The sequence below is a fragment of the Clupea harengus genome, chromosome 11, assembly GCF_900700415.2.
Source record: "Clupea harengus chromosome 11, Ch_v2.0.2, whole genome shotgun sequence".
In the NCBI taxonomy this organism is placed as follows: domain Eukaryota; kingdom Metazoa; phylum Chordata; class Actinopteri; order Clupeiformes; family Clupeidae; genus Clupea; species Clupea harengus.
Window position 1 is genome coordinate 18,212,656 of NC_045162.1, and position 14,366 is coordinate 18,227,021.

The following is a 14,366-nucleotide window of genomic DNA, read 5'->3' on the forward strand; positions in this document are numbered from 1 at the left end:
ACCTCACTCGTGTGAATACCAATAAAAGTTCAATCACATTTTTAATAATTAACAGTAATTACTATTTACAAAAGTTAGAAATGTACATTAAGGACACAATGGAAGAAAAAACATGCTGAAACTAATTTAACATGGCACTTCAGGGATGATGTTTGGCAAAAAAAGCAAAATATGGACATTTCAACTACAATATGAGGACTTTTTGGGAAGATTATCTAGTGTATCTAAATAGTGTTTGGTCCACTTTATATTAACTGGCCTGACACAATGTACCAAGGTAATGACTAATACTATGTAGCTCTCATTCAAGCACATAGCTACCAATCATGTTGCAACATGTTCCAAACAAAAAGTTAATTGTAGTAATCAATTAAGTATTACAGGTGACCATACCTAAAGCCACCTAATAAAAAGTGGGCAAAATGTTAACTTTTAGCAGCATGACATTTTTAAATAGAGGCTAACCTAAGAAATTAAACAGTCAACATGACATAACATTTACAAACCTTCAGAAATACGGATGTTGCAAGTCAATTCACTTACAAAAATATTGCAATTCATACAACTCACAGGTTCTGGATCAGGTTACAGACATACAGACACAAGCACACACACACCAGTGGTATTTGCTTTACTTAGTTTACTTAGTTACGAGATGTTGCATAACAACCTAATACTGATGACTACACTGCAATGTGTGCATTCTTTGTTGATTTTACGGTGAAAGTTACTCAGTATTAGATTATTTAATCAGTATTTATTTTCAAGTGTTCATCAGTGACCTATTAACAGTCTCATAGGCTGTTTAAGAAACTGTGGTTCTTTTTTGCCATATTTTCTGTTATAAGACCAGGTCTTGTAATATATGTAAAAAATAAATGTAAAATTGTGCTATAGATTTATTTTCCCACTTTCCTGGTGGGGAGAGGCATGCTCAAAATGATAGGCCTACACTTCCATAATCCTATGGTTGACAGCCTTTTCTGTTTTAAACAGCATGTAATTCAAATGGACAGCTCCGAGATGCGGACAGACTGAATTCACAGTGTTATTTTTATATAATTATTTGATGATTGTCTACTCCTACGACTGTGTAATATATGAGTAATGTGTTGCCTAACGATGCCTCCCCTTGCACACACACACAAAGACGGGTACTCAGGGAGTAAGGCCTCCGAAGCACATGTACTTGACATCCAGGTATTCCTCAATACCATACTTGGAGCCCTCCCGCCCTAAACCAGACTGCTTGACCCCACCGAATGAGGCCTCCGGGGTGGAGAGCAGGCCCTCGTTGACCCCCACCATGCCCACCTCCAGGTCCTCTGCCACTCGCCAGATCTGGCTAATGTCCTGGGAGAAGAAGTAACCTACAGGAAAATACCAACAAGCATGAGGGTCTGCTTCAGGACAGAGGTCTAAGGAAAGAGTGAAATCGTTAAAATAATCCACAGACCTGCAAGGCCAACATGGCTGGCATTGGCAATTGCAAGAGCTTCCTCCTCTGTATTGAACCTGTAAAAATATACATAATTCAACTATTGCCCGAATTTCATCTTTTACTTGTCAAATAAAATAATGCTCACCACTGCACTAACATCCTAACCCAGTAATTTCCTCCTACTCTCGCCACAAATTACACAAACCTATGCCATCATTTTTTTATTCACTTAAAATCAATATCAGTGGTCACAGAACAGTTCCACTGCTATGCATTCTATATAATACTATGCCATTGACTCCATTCTCATCAATCCTACTCACTTGAGGACAGGGAGTAGGGGCCCAAAGGTCTCCTCCCTGGTGCAGAGCATGTCAGTGGTGACTTTGGCCAGTAGGGTTGGTTCCATGAAGGAACCTTCCAGACGCTTGCCCCCTCTCAAGATGACAGCCCCCTGGGACACTGCATCCTTGACCTGATGCTCCACCTGACATGAAGAACAATTGGTTTAGCGACAATTTGACGCCATGTAACGCTGTTTTTAACTACATTTTTGTCTTTGGTCAGTTTACACAAGTGGATTGACAATTAGGAATCCAAATCTAGGCTAATAAGGCTTCATGAGAGTAGCGAGTGCTAGTGACTGGTGAAGCACCTTTTCTGCGGCGCGGCTGTTGATGAGGGGTCCCATGGTGGTGGTGGGTTCAGAGCCGTGGCCAATCTTCAGCTCAGCATCCATGGCCTTCCCCAGCTTCTCCACAAACACATCATGGATCCCACTCTGCACCAGGAAACGGTTGGAGCACACACACGTCTGAAAGAGAAAAAGGAGGGAGAGTAAGCACAGAATGGACAGGAATCAGATAGGAAAGCCTGACGCTGGCCTACAAGAACGCCCTCTCTAGAATTAACAGACAGACAAGGTGAAAATCTACACAGTCTACACAGTCATCAGAAGTATCGTCGTTAAGACCGTGAAAAATCCAAGGGCCACTTCTTACCTGGCCGGAGTTCCTAAACTTGGAGGCCATGGCTCCTACCACAGCCTTGTCCACGTCTGCGCTGTTGAACACAATGAAAGGCGCATGTCCCCCCAGCTCCATGGATACCCTCTTCACTGTGCCTGCCGCATGCTTCAGCAGAATCTGACCAGCACAGAGGAATACAGAGACAACCGGATATGCCATGTGTTCATAAAGGCTTTGTGACATCTTTGACTGAAATTTCAAATTCATTAAAAAGAGCTTATTTGTAGTATGGAAATATTCTTCACTTGGTACTCAGTACTGGTAAATGGGAAACAAGTATAGTGGCATGGACAGAGCTATTAACAATACCAGCGAATCAACACGTGGCTTCAGGAGCCCGGAAGGGAGGAGAGTAATTTGATAAGCTGTTGCGCTTAAATATCAATAAGCTTTCATCAGAATCGCAGACTCCACCTTTAAAACAAAAATGTGTTCAGTACACTAATTCTAGGTTGTCTTTTGTGTGGGTGTGAGGTCTCAATATCTCTTCTATGCGCAACCACAGTCTATGCGCAATTCACCATGACTGTTTGTGCTATCTTGCCCTTACCTTGCCAGTGGCTGTAGAGCCGGTGAACGAGACCTTCCCAACAAGTGGGTCGGTGCAGATGAGCTCTCCCACAGACGGTGTCTTTTCCCTTGAGCAGGGAACCACGTTGAACACCCCAGCAGGGATGCCTGCCTGATCAGCCAGCTATGGGGGAACACAGTAAGGATATTAACATCTATGAAGTGAAGTGAGGCAGCCCTGAGAAAACAGATGTAGGCGAATGAATAGGGTCTATGGCTTTCAAAGAACATCTTAAGATGATAATACACAGGACAACTTTTTGAGCAATGCTGCCAGGCAATGTTACTGACTGATGTTTTTGGGGCACTTTCCAACTGATCCCACTAATTCCCACCAATATGGGCAACATTTTTTTTTTTTCCTGGAGAACCGTAACCATCAGTGGGTGACCTGTTGCGATCATCCAATCAGAACATTAGGAACTGGTCATGTGATTGCCCGTTAACATTGGTCAAAAAGTTGTCCCATGTGTCATCAACTCTAGGTATATGTTGTTTTAAATGCACCTGTAGAGTACTTTATCCCTGACTGTTTTGCACATTCAAAAAGAGCGCATGAAAAAAGTGATGATTTGATATGTTCTTTACTGCCATTGCAGAAGCAGAGAGAACTGACCTCGGCCAAAGCCAGCGCAGAGAGTGGCGTGTCTTCAGCTGGCTTCACCACGACAGTGCAGCCCGCAGCCAAAGCAGCGCCCACCTTCCTGGTGATCATAGCACTGGGGAAATTCCACTACAAGGGACATTCAAATTTACCAGCTTTGATTAAAGGCAACTGAGGACACGTTCTAGGACAATTCTTACATACATTGCTTCAGCTCAGGATCACAATGTTACTACTATAAAAGTTCTACAAATGTAACCTTAAATGCGCAGTTGACTGCAGGACAAGGCAATGTGACAATGACAAAACAGTCCCATTTACATTCACTTTGATGCTGACTGCTACCAGCCATCCCAAGTAGGATACCTCTGAGTGGTCTCCATGACACTCACCGGGGTGATGATGGAGGCCACGCCCACGGGCTGCTTGAGCAGCAGGATCCTGCGGTCCTTGGCTGCGGCGGGGACGACGTCTCCATACGTGCGCCGTGCCTCCTCAGAGAACCACTCAAGGAAAGAGGCAGCATAGGCAATCTCCCCCAACGACTCCTTCATGGGTTTGCCCTGATTTGGAGAAACATTGAGTGGTGTTATGTCCACTGATTTGATGCTATGTTTGCTGAATTCTTCAGACGCAAGCAGTAGACTAAGCATATAAGTTCTTCAACAGCAAGACACAGGCTAACAATTCACATTACTTCAGTGTAGAAGGGTTTATTTCAGGCATGACAATATTAGCCATTTTTAGGACTCTTCTAGCCAACAGTATAAAAATGTTCATGTCATTTCAACGAACTGAAATTAATTCTATAGCCAATACTAAGGTTTGATTTTCGAAATTTAGCTTATAGCATCACTTCATTAGATTATTAGATACCAGTATTCTGATTTAATGTTAAAAGGCAAAGAGCCAGCACTGCTGTGGAGGAGTTACGGATTGCCATAATGGTCTTGGACAACAACGCATGTGAGAAGAGACACTACACCATCTGATTCATCGTTGTCACATGTATTCATTTACTCCGTGTTTTTGGTTTTGCTGAGGCCTCAGCAAAATCACAGACACTAACAATTAACCTGAGGTTGCCTGTGGACTGGTCTATTTCTGGTTCTTTCCCTGGTGGAGGAAACTCTGATGGAACTAGTACTTTGTCTTCTCCTTGTCAAATACTACATACTACAAGTACATACATTACAACACCTCTGCAGCCATTATCCATTACAAATGTGGGCTAACCATTGTACATGTACCACAGTGTGATCAATAATTAAAGCCACCTAGAGCCAAAGCCATCATGATAGAATAAGAAGTTACTTGTACAAAAATAATAATTTACTCACACATTCTGCAGTAATGAGCTTAGCGAGGTCCTCCTTGTGTTTGGTTAAGAGATCAAACCATTTGCGTAGGAGGACGCTCCTTTCCTGAAATTAAAATTTGAGGTTACCATATTTAAGATCAAAAGAAGTACACTTTATCATCCTGTGGGGGGAAACACAAAGGATGAGAACAGCTTGAGGGAAATATTTTGATTTGATATACACATGGCAACTGTCAAGAGGGGACAAAGCTGGTAACAGACAATACCCTATTTTCCCGACTATAAATCGCACCGTATATAAACCGCATTAGGGTATTTTATGTAAATTGTATAAAAGAAAACTGTGTATTGACCACACCGCATGTAAGTAATGGTGCATGCAATGAGCTTGAAATGCCACACCCTCATCGCTCGCATGCAGGCACGCACGCACGCACACACACACATACAGGCTACCTCATTCCCACTCACAGTGAAAACCATGCATTTATTAAGCATTTATTTTGTGTTATGCTGTTGTGTGGGAATGGATGCTAAATGTTTAAGTCTTTAAAGGCGGAGGTGGGATTTCATCCCCTTTATTTACTACATTGGTATCAGAGTAAGCCCTTGCTCCACTTACGTCCCATTATTTATCTAAGGATTGTTTAATGAGTATGTGAAGCTATTTCACATCATCTACAAGTGGCTGTGATGGGTCTGAACCCAATGCAGCTTTTTACTGGTAAGCTGATTTGGAGAAATTCAACTTTGTGAATGCTAGCTAGACAGTGAGAAGCAAATTTGAAGAGGCACCACGTCTTTCAAATCCGCTGTGTGGGAACATTTTGGATTTAGCGTTCAATACGATGACAAGGATAAGAGGACTGTAAACAAACAAAGTAGAGTCTGCGCGCATTGCTTTGCCACTATTGGCAACTCCAGTGGAAACAGTTCTAACATGATGTCTTATTCACGTTGCCATCACTCTGCCCTATCCCAGGTATAGCAAGGACAGTCCACTCGCTAGCGAACACACAACAATCTCTCGCTGTTGCCTTCCAGCAATAATTTGTGACAGATTAAAAAGCACTAGGAGAGCGCAGACCTCCGCCTAGGCCAAACGCCAATCTCACAAGGTTAACAAAAGTGAAACTAAATTCGTGGAGCCACCCTCCCAGATCAGCTCCAAAATGTAATGGGTTTGTCTGTGGCCCATGCTATACCTTTCATGGAAATCGAGTCAGTAGTTTTTGCATAATCCCGTTTAGAGATTGACAAACTAACAATCCAACTGAACCGAAAACCTTGGCGGAGGTAATAACAAAAGCAATGGGAGTATTGATAGCCAAAGAGTTGCAGTCCTGTTCGGTGGCTTATGACACAGGATTATGTCGCCTGATGGAGAAATGAACCTCACTGTAGTACCAGGTCTAGTCAGTAACGCAGCCATTTTTCTGCATAGAAAGTTTAATTTGTCTAGAGGCAAAATAAATGGTTAATTGTTTAAAGGGTGATTTCATTATTTTTATTAAATATAAAGATACCAAAAACGTACCGTTACAGTGGCCCAAAAAACGTGATACATACCGAACCGTGGCCACACAGTACTAGTTGCATCCCTAGTGCCTGTGCAGCTTCATTTTAACATGAGTTTGTAAGGCAGGATGGGAATCTTTGGAAGGGAAAACACTGATGGCCTTCCACTTGTAATTACTCACTAGGTGTGGGTTAGATGTTGTTTTATGTTGCCTCTATCAAACATTCCAGAACTGCATTGTCCCATGTCGTTGACGTTCTCACACCCCTGTTGAGGTTATTATCTCTACCCTCTGTCTCTGGTTTTCTCCCTGTGCCTTTCCATGCAAGGGTGAAACTAGGGACAGGAAAATGGATTTACTAAATGAGATATTGCATTAGAAGATGATTTCCTTGACATGTTTGACCTTATTTGAATGGTCTCAGTGGTAGAGTGAGTCGCAGTCCTGCAGCTGCATAGATTAGTCTTTACATTGATTTCAGAGACATGACAATTCTGGTCTCTGTTAGTTGTAAGGTAACCTCTCTCTGGAGGGGGAAACCCCCCTCTTCGGGTGAGAACCCCCTCCATTTGTCTGTTTTAATGTGTGATCCTTATCAAGAGAAACCACTGTCCATGTGACTAATTATTATACCAGATGTAGGACTAAATGGGTACTTAAGGGGAAGATAGTCACAGGACTTGGAGCATTCTGTAAACAGAGCCTCCCGCACTATTGTGTGAAGTCATGTTCTGAGCAGCCAGGTATGTTCATATTCAAATTAGTTCATATTACACACACTAGCAACTATCAACTGTTCAGATGGTTCCCTGAGATAGAGATAACAAGTATAGTTTAACTGGCATTAACCTTGCATGTTTTACAGCCAGAACTCTCGCAGAGGTTCGACCTCCGTAGCATCCCGTTGCATAGGGAATACACATACCCATTTCTTTATCGTTATGGAAGACTGAGAGTGAATAAAAATGTGTTCCATCCCACGTTGTTTTAAATGGGATTCATGTGTGAAAGAGGGAGAGTGACCCATTCTACCTAGCAGAGTTACTATGCACATAATTTCCTCGTCGGAAAAATGCATTCCCATGTATTCCAGCAGGGCTGCAGAAATGTAACAAAATCAATGATTATAAACCGTGGTTAATAGTCAGGGAAATAAAGTATGACAAACACAACAGAACTGGTTAAACTGGATAAAACTAGATCCATGAACAATTAAATCTCTGCTTGGTTCACAAAATGTTTCATCGAGTAACATATTACATGAAAGTGAGTTTATGATTAGTGTTTGCACTGGTCAAAGGCATCTTTGAGATCCAGTAGTGCAAGACTGCATCCAATCTTTTGGGTTTTTTGAACAGCTCATTATCTTATTAGCTATTATACAAAATTGCTCCACAGGTGATACCAACAATGTACATGTCTTGAGTAAAATCCCAGAGTAAGAAATGGTAGTCTTATCACACACGTCATGAATTAGCACATCCTTTCATCACGAAATAAATAAAGTAGATTTATGAATGGATTCCATTTTTTCAAATGGATCAGTGACCTTTCTCTGTACACAGAGAAATTAGTTCAATAAACCACTCTTGACCACTGTAAACATATGACACATGCCCAGATGTCTGTGATCAACATTGGTATAAGAAAGCTATATTTAGGAAAATATTGCATATTACAAAATTAAATAGTTGAAAGGGATGAACACATTGTTTCAGTAACCTGGCATGCACAAGACTGAGATCAAGGTTGATTTAAAAAACATAAAGCTAGCTGGTTAGCTAGCTGTTCACGGTCAATCGGAGATTGTTTTTAATCTATTAGAACGTAATTACTCATTATTTCAAAGGTCCTCGTCGGGACATTGCTTCTACTGCGATTTCAAATGATAAAACTTGCTTCATACTGAAGATAACAAGTACGACCAGCTGGACTGTGGCTACCTTTGCAGTCTGACGCTTCCACGAGTGAAATGCCTTGTAGGCTGCGTTGACAGCGTCCTGTGCCTCCCGCGGTCCACAGTCAGCTACCTTGGCCAGCTCCTTGCCCGTTGCTGGGTCTAGCACTGGGAATGTCGACGGTGCAGACACCCAGCGCCCATCGATATAGCCTTGAGTGCGGAGGAGCGCTGCAGAAATGTCGAGGCTATACTGACGATGCATCACAGCGGGCAGGCCGGGTACAGCCTGACGAAGAAAACAACCACTTCTTATCAAGTAAAATGTACCCATTACAAGGGAGTATCGCTAGCGTCAGACTGTAAACGAGTGGGAAGTCGTCAGTCGATTTAAATCAGCAGTCGTCTGAGAACAGTGCATTACAAAACGGATATGTCTACTCTTTAGTCAAGATAGAACCGGTCTTGGAGGCGGTCGTACAAACACGTGATCTTTCATTATTGTCGCCGCTTCACATAAGCGTTTTGCAGTTGATTTGTGTTGTCAGGGGTATCGTTCCACTATTGCAACAATATTCACAAATTAAATTAAATTACATACAGCTTTGAATAGTAAGGAAAACAAATACTGTCTTTGTTTTCCATTTCCGAATTGTGTCGGCTAGCCAACGTGTTGATTGGATTCTGCACAACCTGTATCTTTCTCCTTGACATTTAGTTTTTAACTATTTAATCAGTCCATGCAATGAGACGATGCCATCCTCTGTCTGGATCTCTGTGTCTTGGATTTCAACTGCCTGTACGGTACCTCTGCCTTTAATGCAGTAGGCTACTTTGATGCAGGTTCAGAAGAACTGTGGCAGCTTGCTCTCTACCTGAGTTTTCAAGTATTTTCTCAGAAACTTCTTGAGATCGTAGATATATGTCCAGGTTGTCGATAGCCAGAATTCGATCTGAAGTGGAGGTGAAACTGAATAAACTTGGCAGGTAGTCAGGGTGTAGGGAATCTTCGCTCTTTTTTTCCTAAAACAAACGAGAAGTTTAACTTGCAATGCTTGTGTACACTTAATTTATTTGCATGGCTGCACAGTAAATATACATGGTTTCATCATTACAACATTTAACTAGGCTACCTGTGCACTGTAGACTACCCGGAGGGGGGCGTTCCATAAAGCAGGAGTGTGATTCAGCCACCCATAAGGATGCTAATAATAAACAAAATGTCTACAAATTTTGTAGAAACTTTTACTGTCTGAACTTGCCTTGTGGAAAACTGGGTTTGTCCTGGTCAGCTAACACTCAGACTCGTCATAATGGATGTTTAATAAATGCTGACGAAAACTACACAGTTACACAGACTATAAATGAAAGATGCTAAATATGTAATTGATGAGTAGTCAATACAAGTGTATCACTTAAGGTATGATTTTACCCCAAAAATCAACACACCCGACACAAAATGGCAACCACAAATCCACGTTTCGGTGCTTGGATCCCAGTTGTTTCTGCGAATTGCAGCGATCCATTTGCTTCTCTTTTCTTTAGCTTTCGGTAGTCTGTAAAAAGACAGGTCCGATTTCTTGTTGAATCTATTTGAACAGTCAATCACACAACAGCTCTTTCCCATTTTACATGCGGCATTCAAGCTGAACGCTTACGTACACTGCCACTCAGTGGCCTTTCAGCCACTCAGTGGGTGTAACCTCAGTGACTTCCGACTTTTCGACATGATGTCTTATTTGCAATGACCACATCATGTAGGCCTAAAACTACAATGTTCACTGACAACCATATTCACACTTTGATTTTCATATTGACATTTATATTGGTTCATAGTGAATAATAATTTCAATTCATTTAGATTTTTAGATTGATTGTTTGTGTTGAGTGGATTATTTGGATGTTTTGCAATGACTTTATGTACATTGATAAAAATACCCATGTGGCCCGGCATCAAATACAGGAAGCAGAAGTTGATAGGCCTACTATCGTATAAGAAGCTTGTGTCATATGTGAGTATTATGTGGGTGTTGAGTGACTGTATGTTTGTTATGATGTTGCTTATTGTGTTGTGCAGCTGCCGTTTCTTTAATTAGGACAGCTCACTTCCAGAACTCCGCTGGGCAACGCCCCCTTGACTGGTGTGCCTCGCAAACACCTGATTGCATGGTAGGCTACAGGTGCAGATCATTATGTCTATGATTGAGATCCTTTTTAACATGAACACTGAACAGTCTGTGAATGCTGGACATCACACGGGATTGCTGGAGAGGACGGGGGGGAAGGGGTCGGGTCGGGTCGGGTCTGGTCGGGTCTGGTCTGGTCTGGTCTGGTCTGGTCTGTGGCAGAGCTTTTGTGTTTCGTTGGCGTTTACTGGATTACCGGACATCTGTTGAACGAGATCCGAAGTTGATTGGTTCCCTACTGCGTTGAAGTGGAGGCCGGTGAGATCCCCGTCTTCTACGTTCGTGGGTTGCCAGGAAAGAGCTGACCTGAGTCGTCCGTTTGACTGAGAGAAGCCTGAATGAATATTGACTGAGAGCTAGATTCGTCTGCTCTCGGTTCAATGGTGAGTGTGCCTTGTCCACTAATAAGCTGAGGAATTACGGTTAGCACCATACAAAGTGGAGCTTCAAGGACTATCACAAGTAGCTATTTTCTTTGGGTTGATTTACTTTTGGTTGATATTATTATCTTTTCGTGTGTTGGTTATTTACTTTCTGTTTGCTGTGAGTGTGTATTGCTACTTGTGGAGATACTGGCGATTTCTCTCTCTCTGTGCGTGCGAGTGTGCGTGATTGACAGACCAACGTGAGCAGCTGTGGTGCGGTGGTGGATGCTGACGGACTTTGCTTGCGGACTTTGGATACGGCGGACTCTTGGACATTGTAGACTGTGGTTCCTTCGGCAGTGGCCTACGGCCTGATTCATATGGACTTGTGTTGTATTTATATTTTAGTGCTTGTAATAAATTGTATATTTTTGTATCAGAAACGAAGTCTGGATGAATCTGTAGTGCTGCTCCCACCAAACAAAGAACCTAAACACTAGAACTTTAAACTAGAGGCCCATCTCTATAAACTGGGTGGCGTAGTCGGTCTACACTGCCGTCCTCCCGTCACACTTGACTATAAGAAGCTTGACCTGACACACTCCTTAAAGACTTGAAAGAATAAGAGAATAACTGGTCATTTCACATGATTGTTTTCTGGTTAATAAGTATGACACTGGATGTCATCAAGCTTTTGACTCACTTTTGCCACGTGCAATTGCCCAGCTGCTGAAGAATCTTCTATTAGATATATATCTATGACATCTATAAGAAAGTAGATCCATTCCCTAAAAATGCTGTACCTCTAACAGCAGCTTCACTTAAAGCCTGTATAATAGTATAATAGTAAGGTCAGTTAATCTCTGTAGTAGGCTACACAAGGGGGCGACAGTTCTCTTCACAATTTCTTCAACTATTTATAAAACCGTTGAAGGCTATAGGTTTCAGTGGAATACAAACACATAATGTATTGATTCGGTAATTTATTTGTGTTGCCGTCAGAACAGCTCTTTATTTGTCTTTGTTATGATGTTACAATTTCACCACTTTAACATACCCTATGTGTTTTTTACCAAACAAATCTCTTCCATCTCAGCCGGAATCACACCAATCATGTATAGGGAATCATTTATTTGATGACGTGTGTCCTTCATGCCATAGCCTGAGATGAACTGTTAAAACACTTTGCAGAGGAGAGCAGGAATCAAGGTCATCAGCAACTGCAGTGCGGACAGTCCATCCATAGTGCTGGCACCAGATGTCTTTGGCTTCTCTGTCTGAAAATTCACATATATGTTCATCAAATAGATATTAATATGCTTTGTACTGTGAACTTGACAGATGTGATATGCTTAACATGTACATGCAATCTGCAATTCATTGAGATAGTGTGTCATCAGAGTAATCCGTTGTGTGAATTCATCACTGAACACAAAAAAATACTAAAGGCCAACGCCCAGTGGTGGCGATGTTCGTCAAAACGGCGAAAACATAACTTATTTAGCGACAGTTTAAAGCGGAACAATGGCAGAAATACAGCATTTCAGTGCAATTTAAATGTACAATGGCTAGATTGATATTACTACACAACTGAGTCCTCATCTTTATTAGCTAAGTACTTGCTGTAAGCAGGGTAACGTTAATTAGTTTAGTTGAGTGGCAACGGTTGCTAAGGAAAGAAGTCATGATTTTCACCCACATTGCCAAGTTGGCTCTGTGGGTTAAAAGCATGACTTTTCAAATAGTTGTACTTTGATTGGACCCAATGCTCAAGAAATAGTCTGGGAGTGACCGTCGTTATTTGGTATGCAGTGGATTTTGCACGTTCCGGTTTTTAAATTAATTTCAAGAGACAAATCACTGACGGGGAAATGAATGGGTAGTTGGCGGCAATCTGTAATGCATGGTGGATTACCTGGAAGTAGCCTACTTGACATGGGGCTGGCTCGCATTTGGGAAGGTCAAACTTTTAGAACATTTTGAAATTTGCCACTTGAGTGTTGGTACTCTTTGTTAAGCCTCCACACGAGGGAGATGCTTGTCTTTTTATTTATCTATTTATTTGTTCATTTTATGTAAAGAAGGAATTTCACTTTACCATCAGTCTTTACATAATAAGTGTTCAGAGAAAACCTCATTAGTCTATTGTCTGGAGTAGGCTACTATGCAAATGTACACAATGTATGACGCATGTGTCTTTAACGCTCATGGCACCCTGCAAGCAATTTGGTAGAGGGGAGAGGGAACAAAGAAATGAAGCAGCCTAAATTCAGCCTGAGGTTTTAAAAGGTAGGAGGAGATAAACATTAAGAAACTGCTATAAACATACCGCTGCGGGCTTAGCTGGTTTAGTTGTCATTACTTTTGTATCCTCCTGAAAATGTTTAAAAAGCATGTTATTTTATCATGTAGATAACATCCAATATGGATTACATAGTGATACAATGTCATAAAGATGAACAAATGTAATTCCAAATGAGTCATATAATGTCAGAAAGATGCACAAGCTTCATACTGAGAAACACTAATTGCTTTAAAGGTTGAGGTGCTTAAAATATATTACTTTAATTGTATGCGAAATAGGCCATAGATTTATTTGCCACATGTTCTTTTTAAAATGTACATACAGAAAGAACATAAATTCATCAAAATCCCCAAAATGGAAGAGAATGTAATCTCTAAAGGGCTTTTTTTTTTTACTAGCACAGTATAACATGAGTTTAACATGAGAAGTGTCAAATATTTTGAACAACATAAACTATTGTTTTTTATTATTATTATTTATAATTATTACTATCAATAAAATCTATTAAAAAACATACTCAAAATTATCACTTTTTTGTCAAAATATAGTTACCTCAGCATTGATGAACACGCAGCACACCAGCAAGAAGAAAAAGGCACACAACAGTGGTTTCATCTTAACTGTTATCTGTCAGAGCAAAAAAGCAGAAATAGTGCAAAGCCCTCTGCAGCTGCACTTATATGTGAGGTGAACACATTTCCTGCTGCCAAGCCCACATCATTTAACAATGCCAGGGCAGCATATTCAAAATGACACTTGCCCAAAGCCCAAAATGAAACTTAACTTCCTTCACATTTGCAAAGGATCACTACCGAGATAGACTGAATTATTTAATCTAAATCTGTCAAATTGATGTTCTTTTTGCTTGGTGGTGATGAACTAAGCACTCTTAAATGTTTTTCTGAAGAGATCTCAAGTTACAAGTCAGTTAACATTTTAAGGAGTGTTTCAATTGCGAGGTTTAGCCTGTTGGCATCTCTTGTAATCCCAGTCTCTATAGTAACCCCTCACCTACCAGACCATTTTTAGATGAGTGTATACAATTTCCATAACTTATTACTCCCTCACTTTGCTTACATTTGTCATAAATTATGAACAACCTTAATATGTGCATGATGCAAGATCTTTT

At 41.1% G+C, this 14,366-nt stretch overlaps 1 protein-coding gene and 1 long non-coding RNA gene across 2 annotated transcripts; both read right to left on the reverse strand.

Annotated features, from left to right (window-relative positions):
- Window positions 1-22: 22 nt before the first annotated feature.
- On the reverse strand, window positions 23-10,076 carry aldh5a1 (aldehyde dehydrogenase 5 family, member A1 (succinate-semialdehyde dehydrogenase)). Its single transcript, XM_012822910.3, has 12 exons — window positions 9,831-10,076; window positions 9,257-9,404; window positions 8,428-8,670; window positions 4,984-5,067; window positions 4,036-4,206; window positions 3,656-3,772; window positions 3,020-3,163; window positions 2,443-2,586; window positions 2,097-2,255; window positions 1,765-1,928; window positions 1,457-1,515; window positions 23-1,370 (listed from the first exon to the last, which is right to left on the reverse strand). Exons 1-12 carry the CDS (start codon window positions 9,905-9,907, stop codon window positions 1,159-1,161), a joined length of 1,722 nt encoding a protein of 573 aa, XP_012678364.2. The 5' UTR covers window positions 9,908-10,076; the 3' UTR covers window positions 23-1,158.
- A 1,824-nt stretch (window positions 10,077-11,900) lies between these two features.
- Window positions 11,901-13,923, reverse strand: LOC105896157. The gene is made up of 3 exons (XR_004164600.2): window positions 13,790-13,923; window positions 13,262-13,306; window positions 11,901-12,209 (listed from the first exon to the last, which is right to left on the reverse strand). It is a non-coding gene; the product is annotated as an uncharacterized LOC105896157 (long non-coding RNA).
- Window positions 13,924-14,366: the final 443 nt, after the last annotated feature.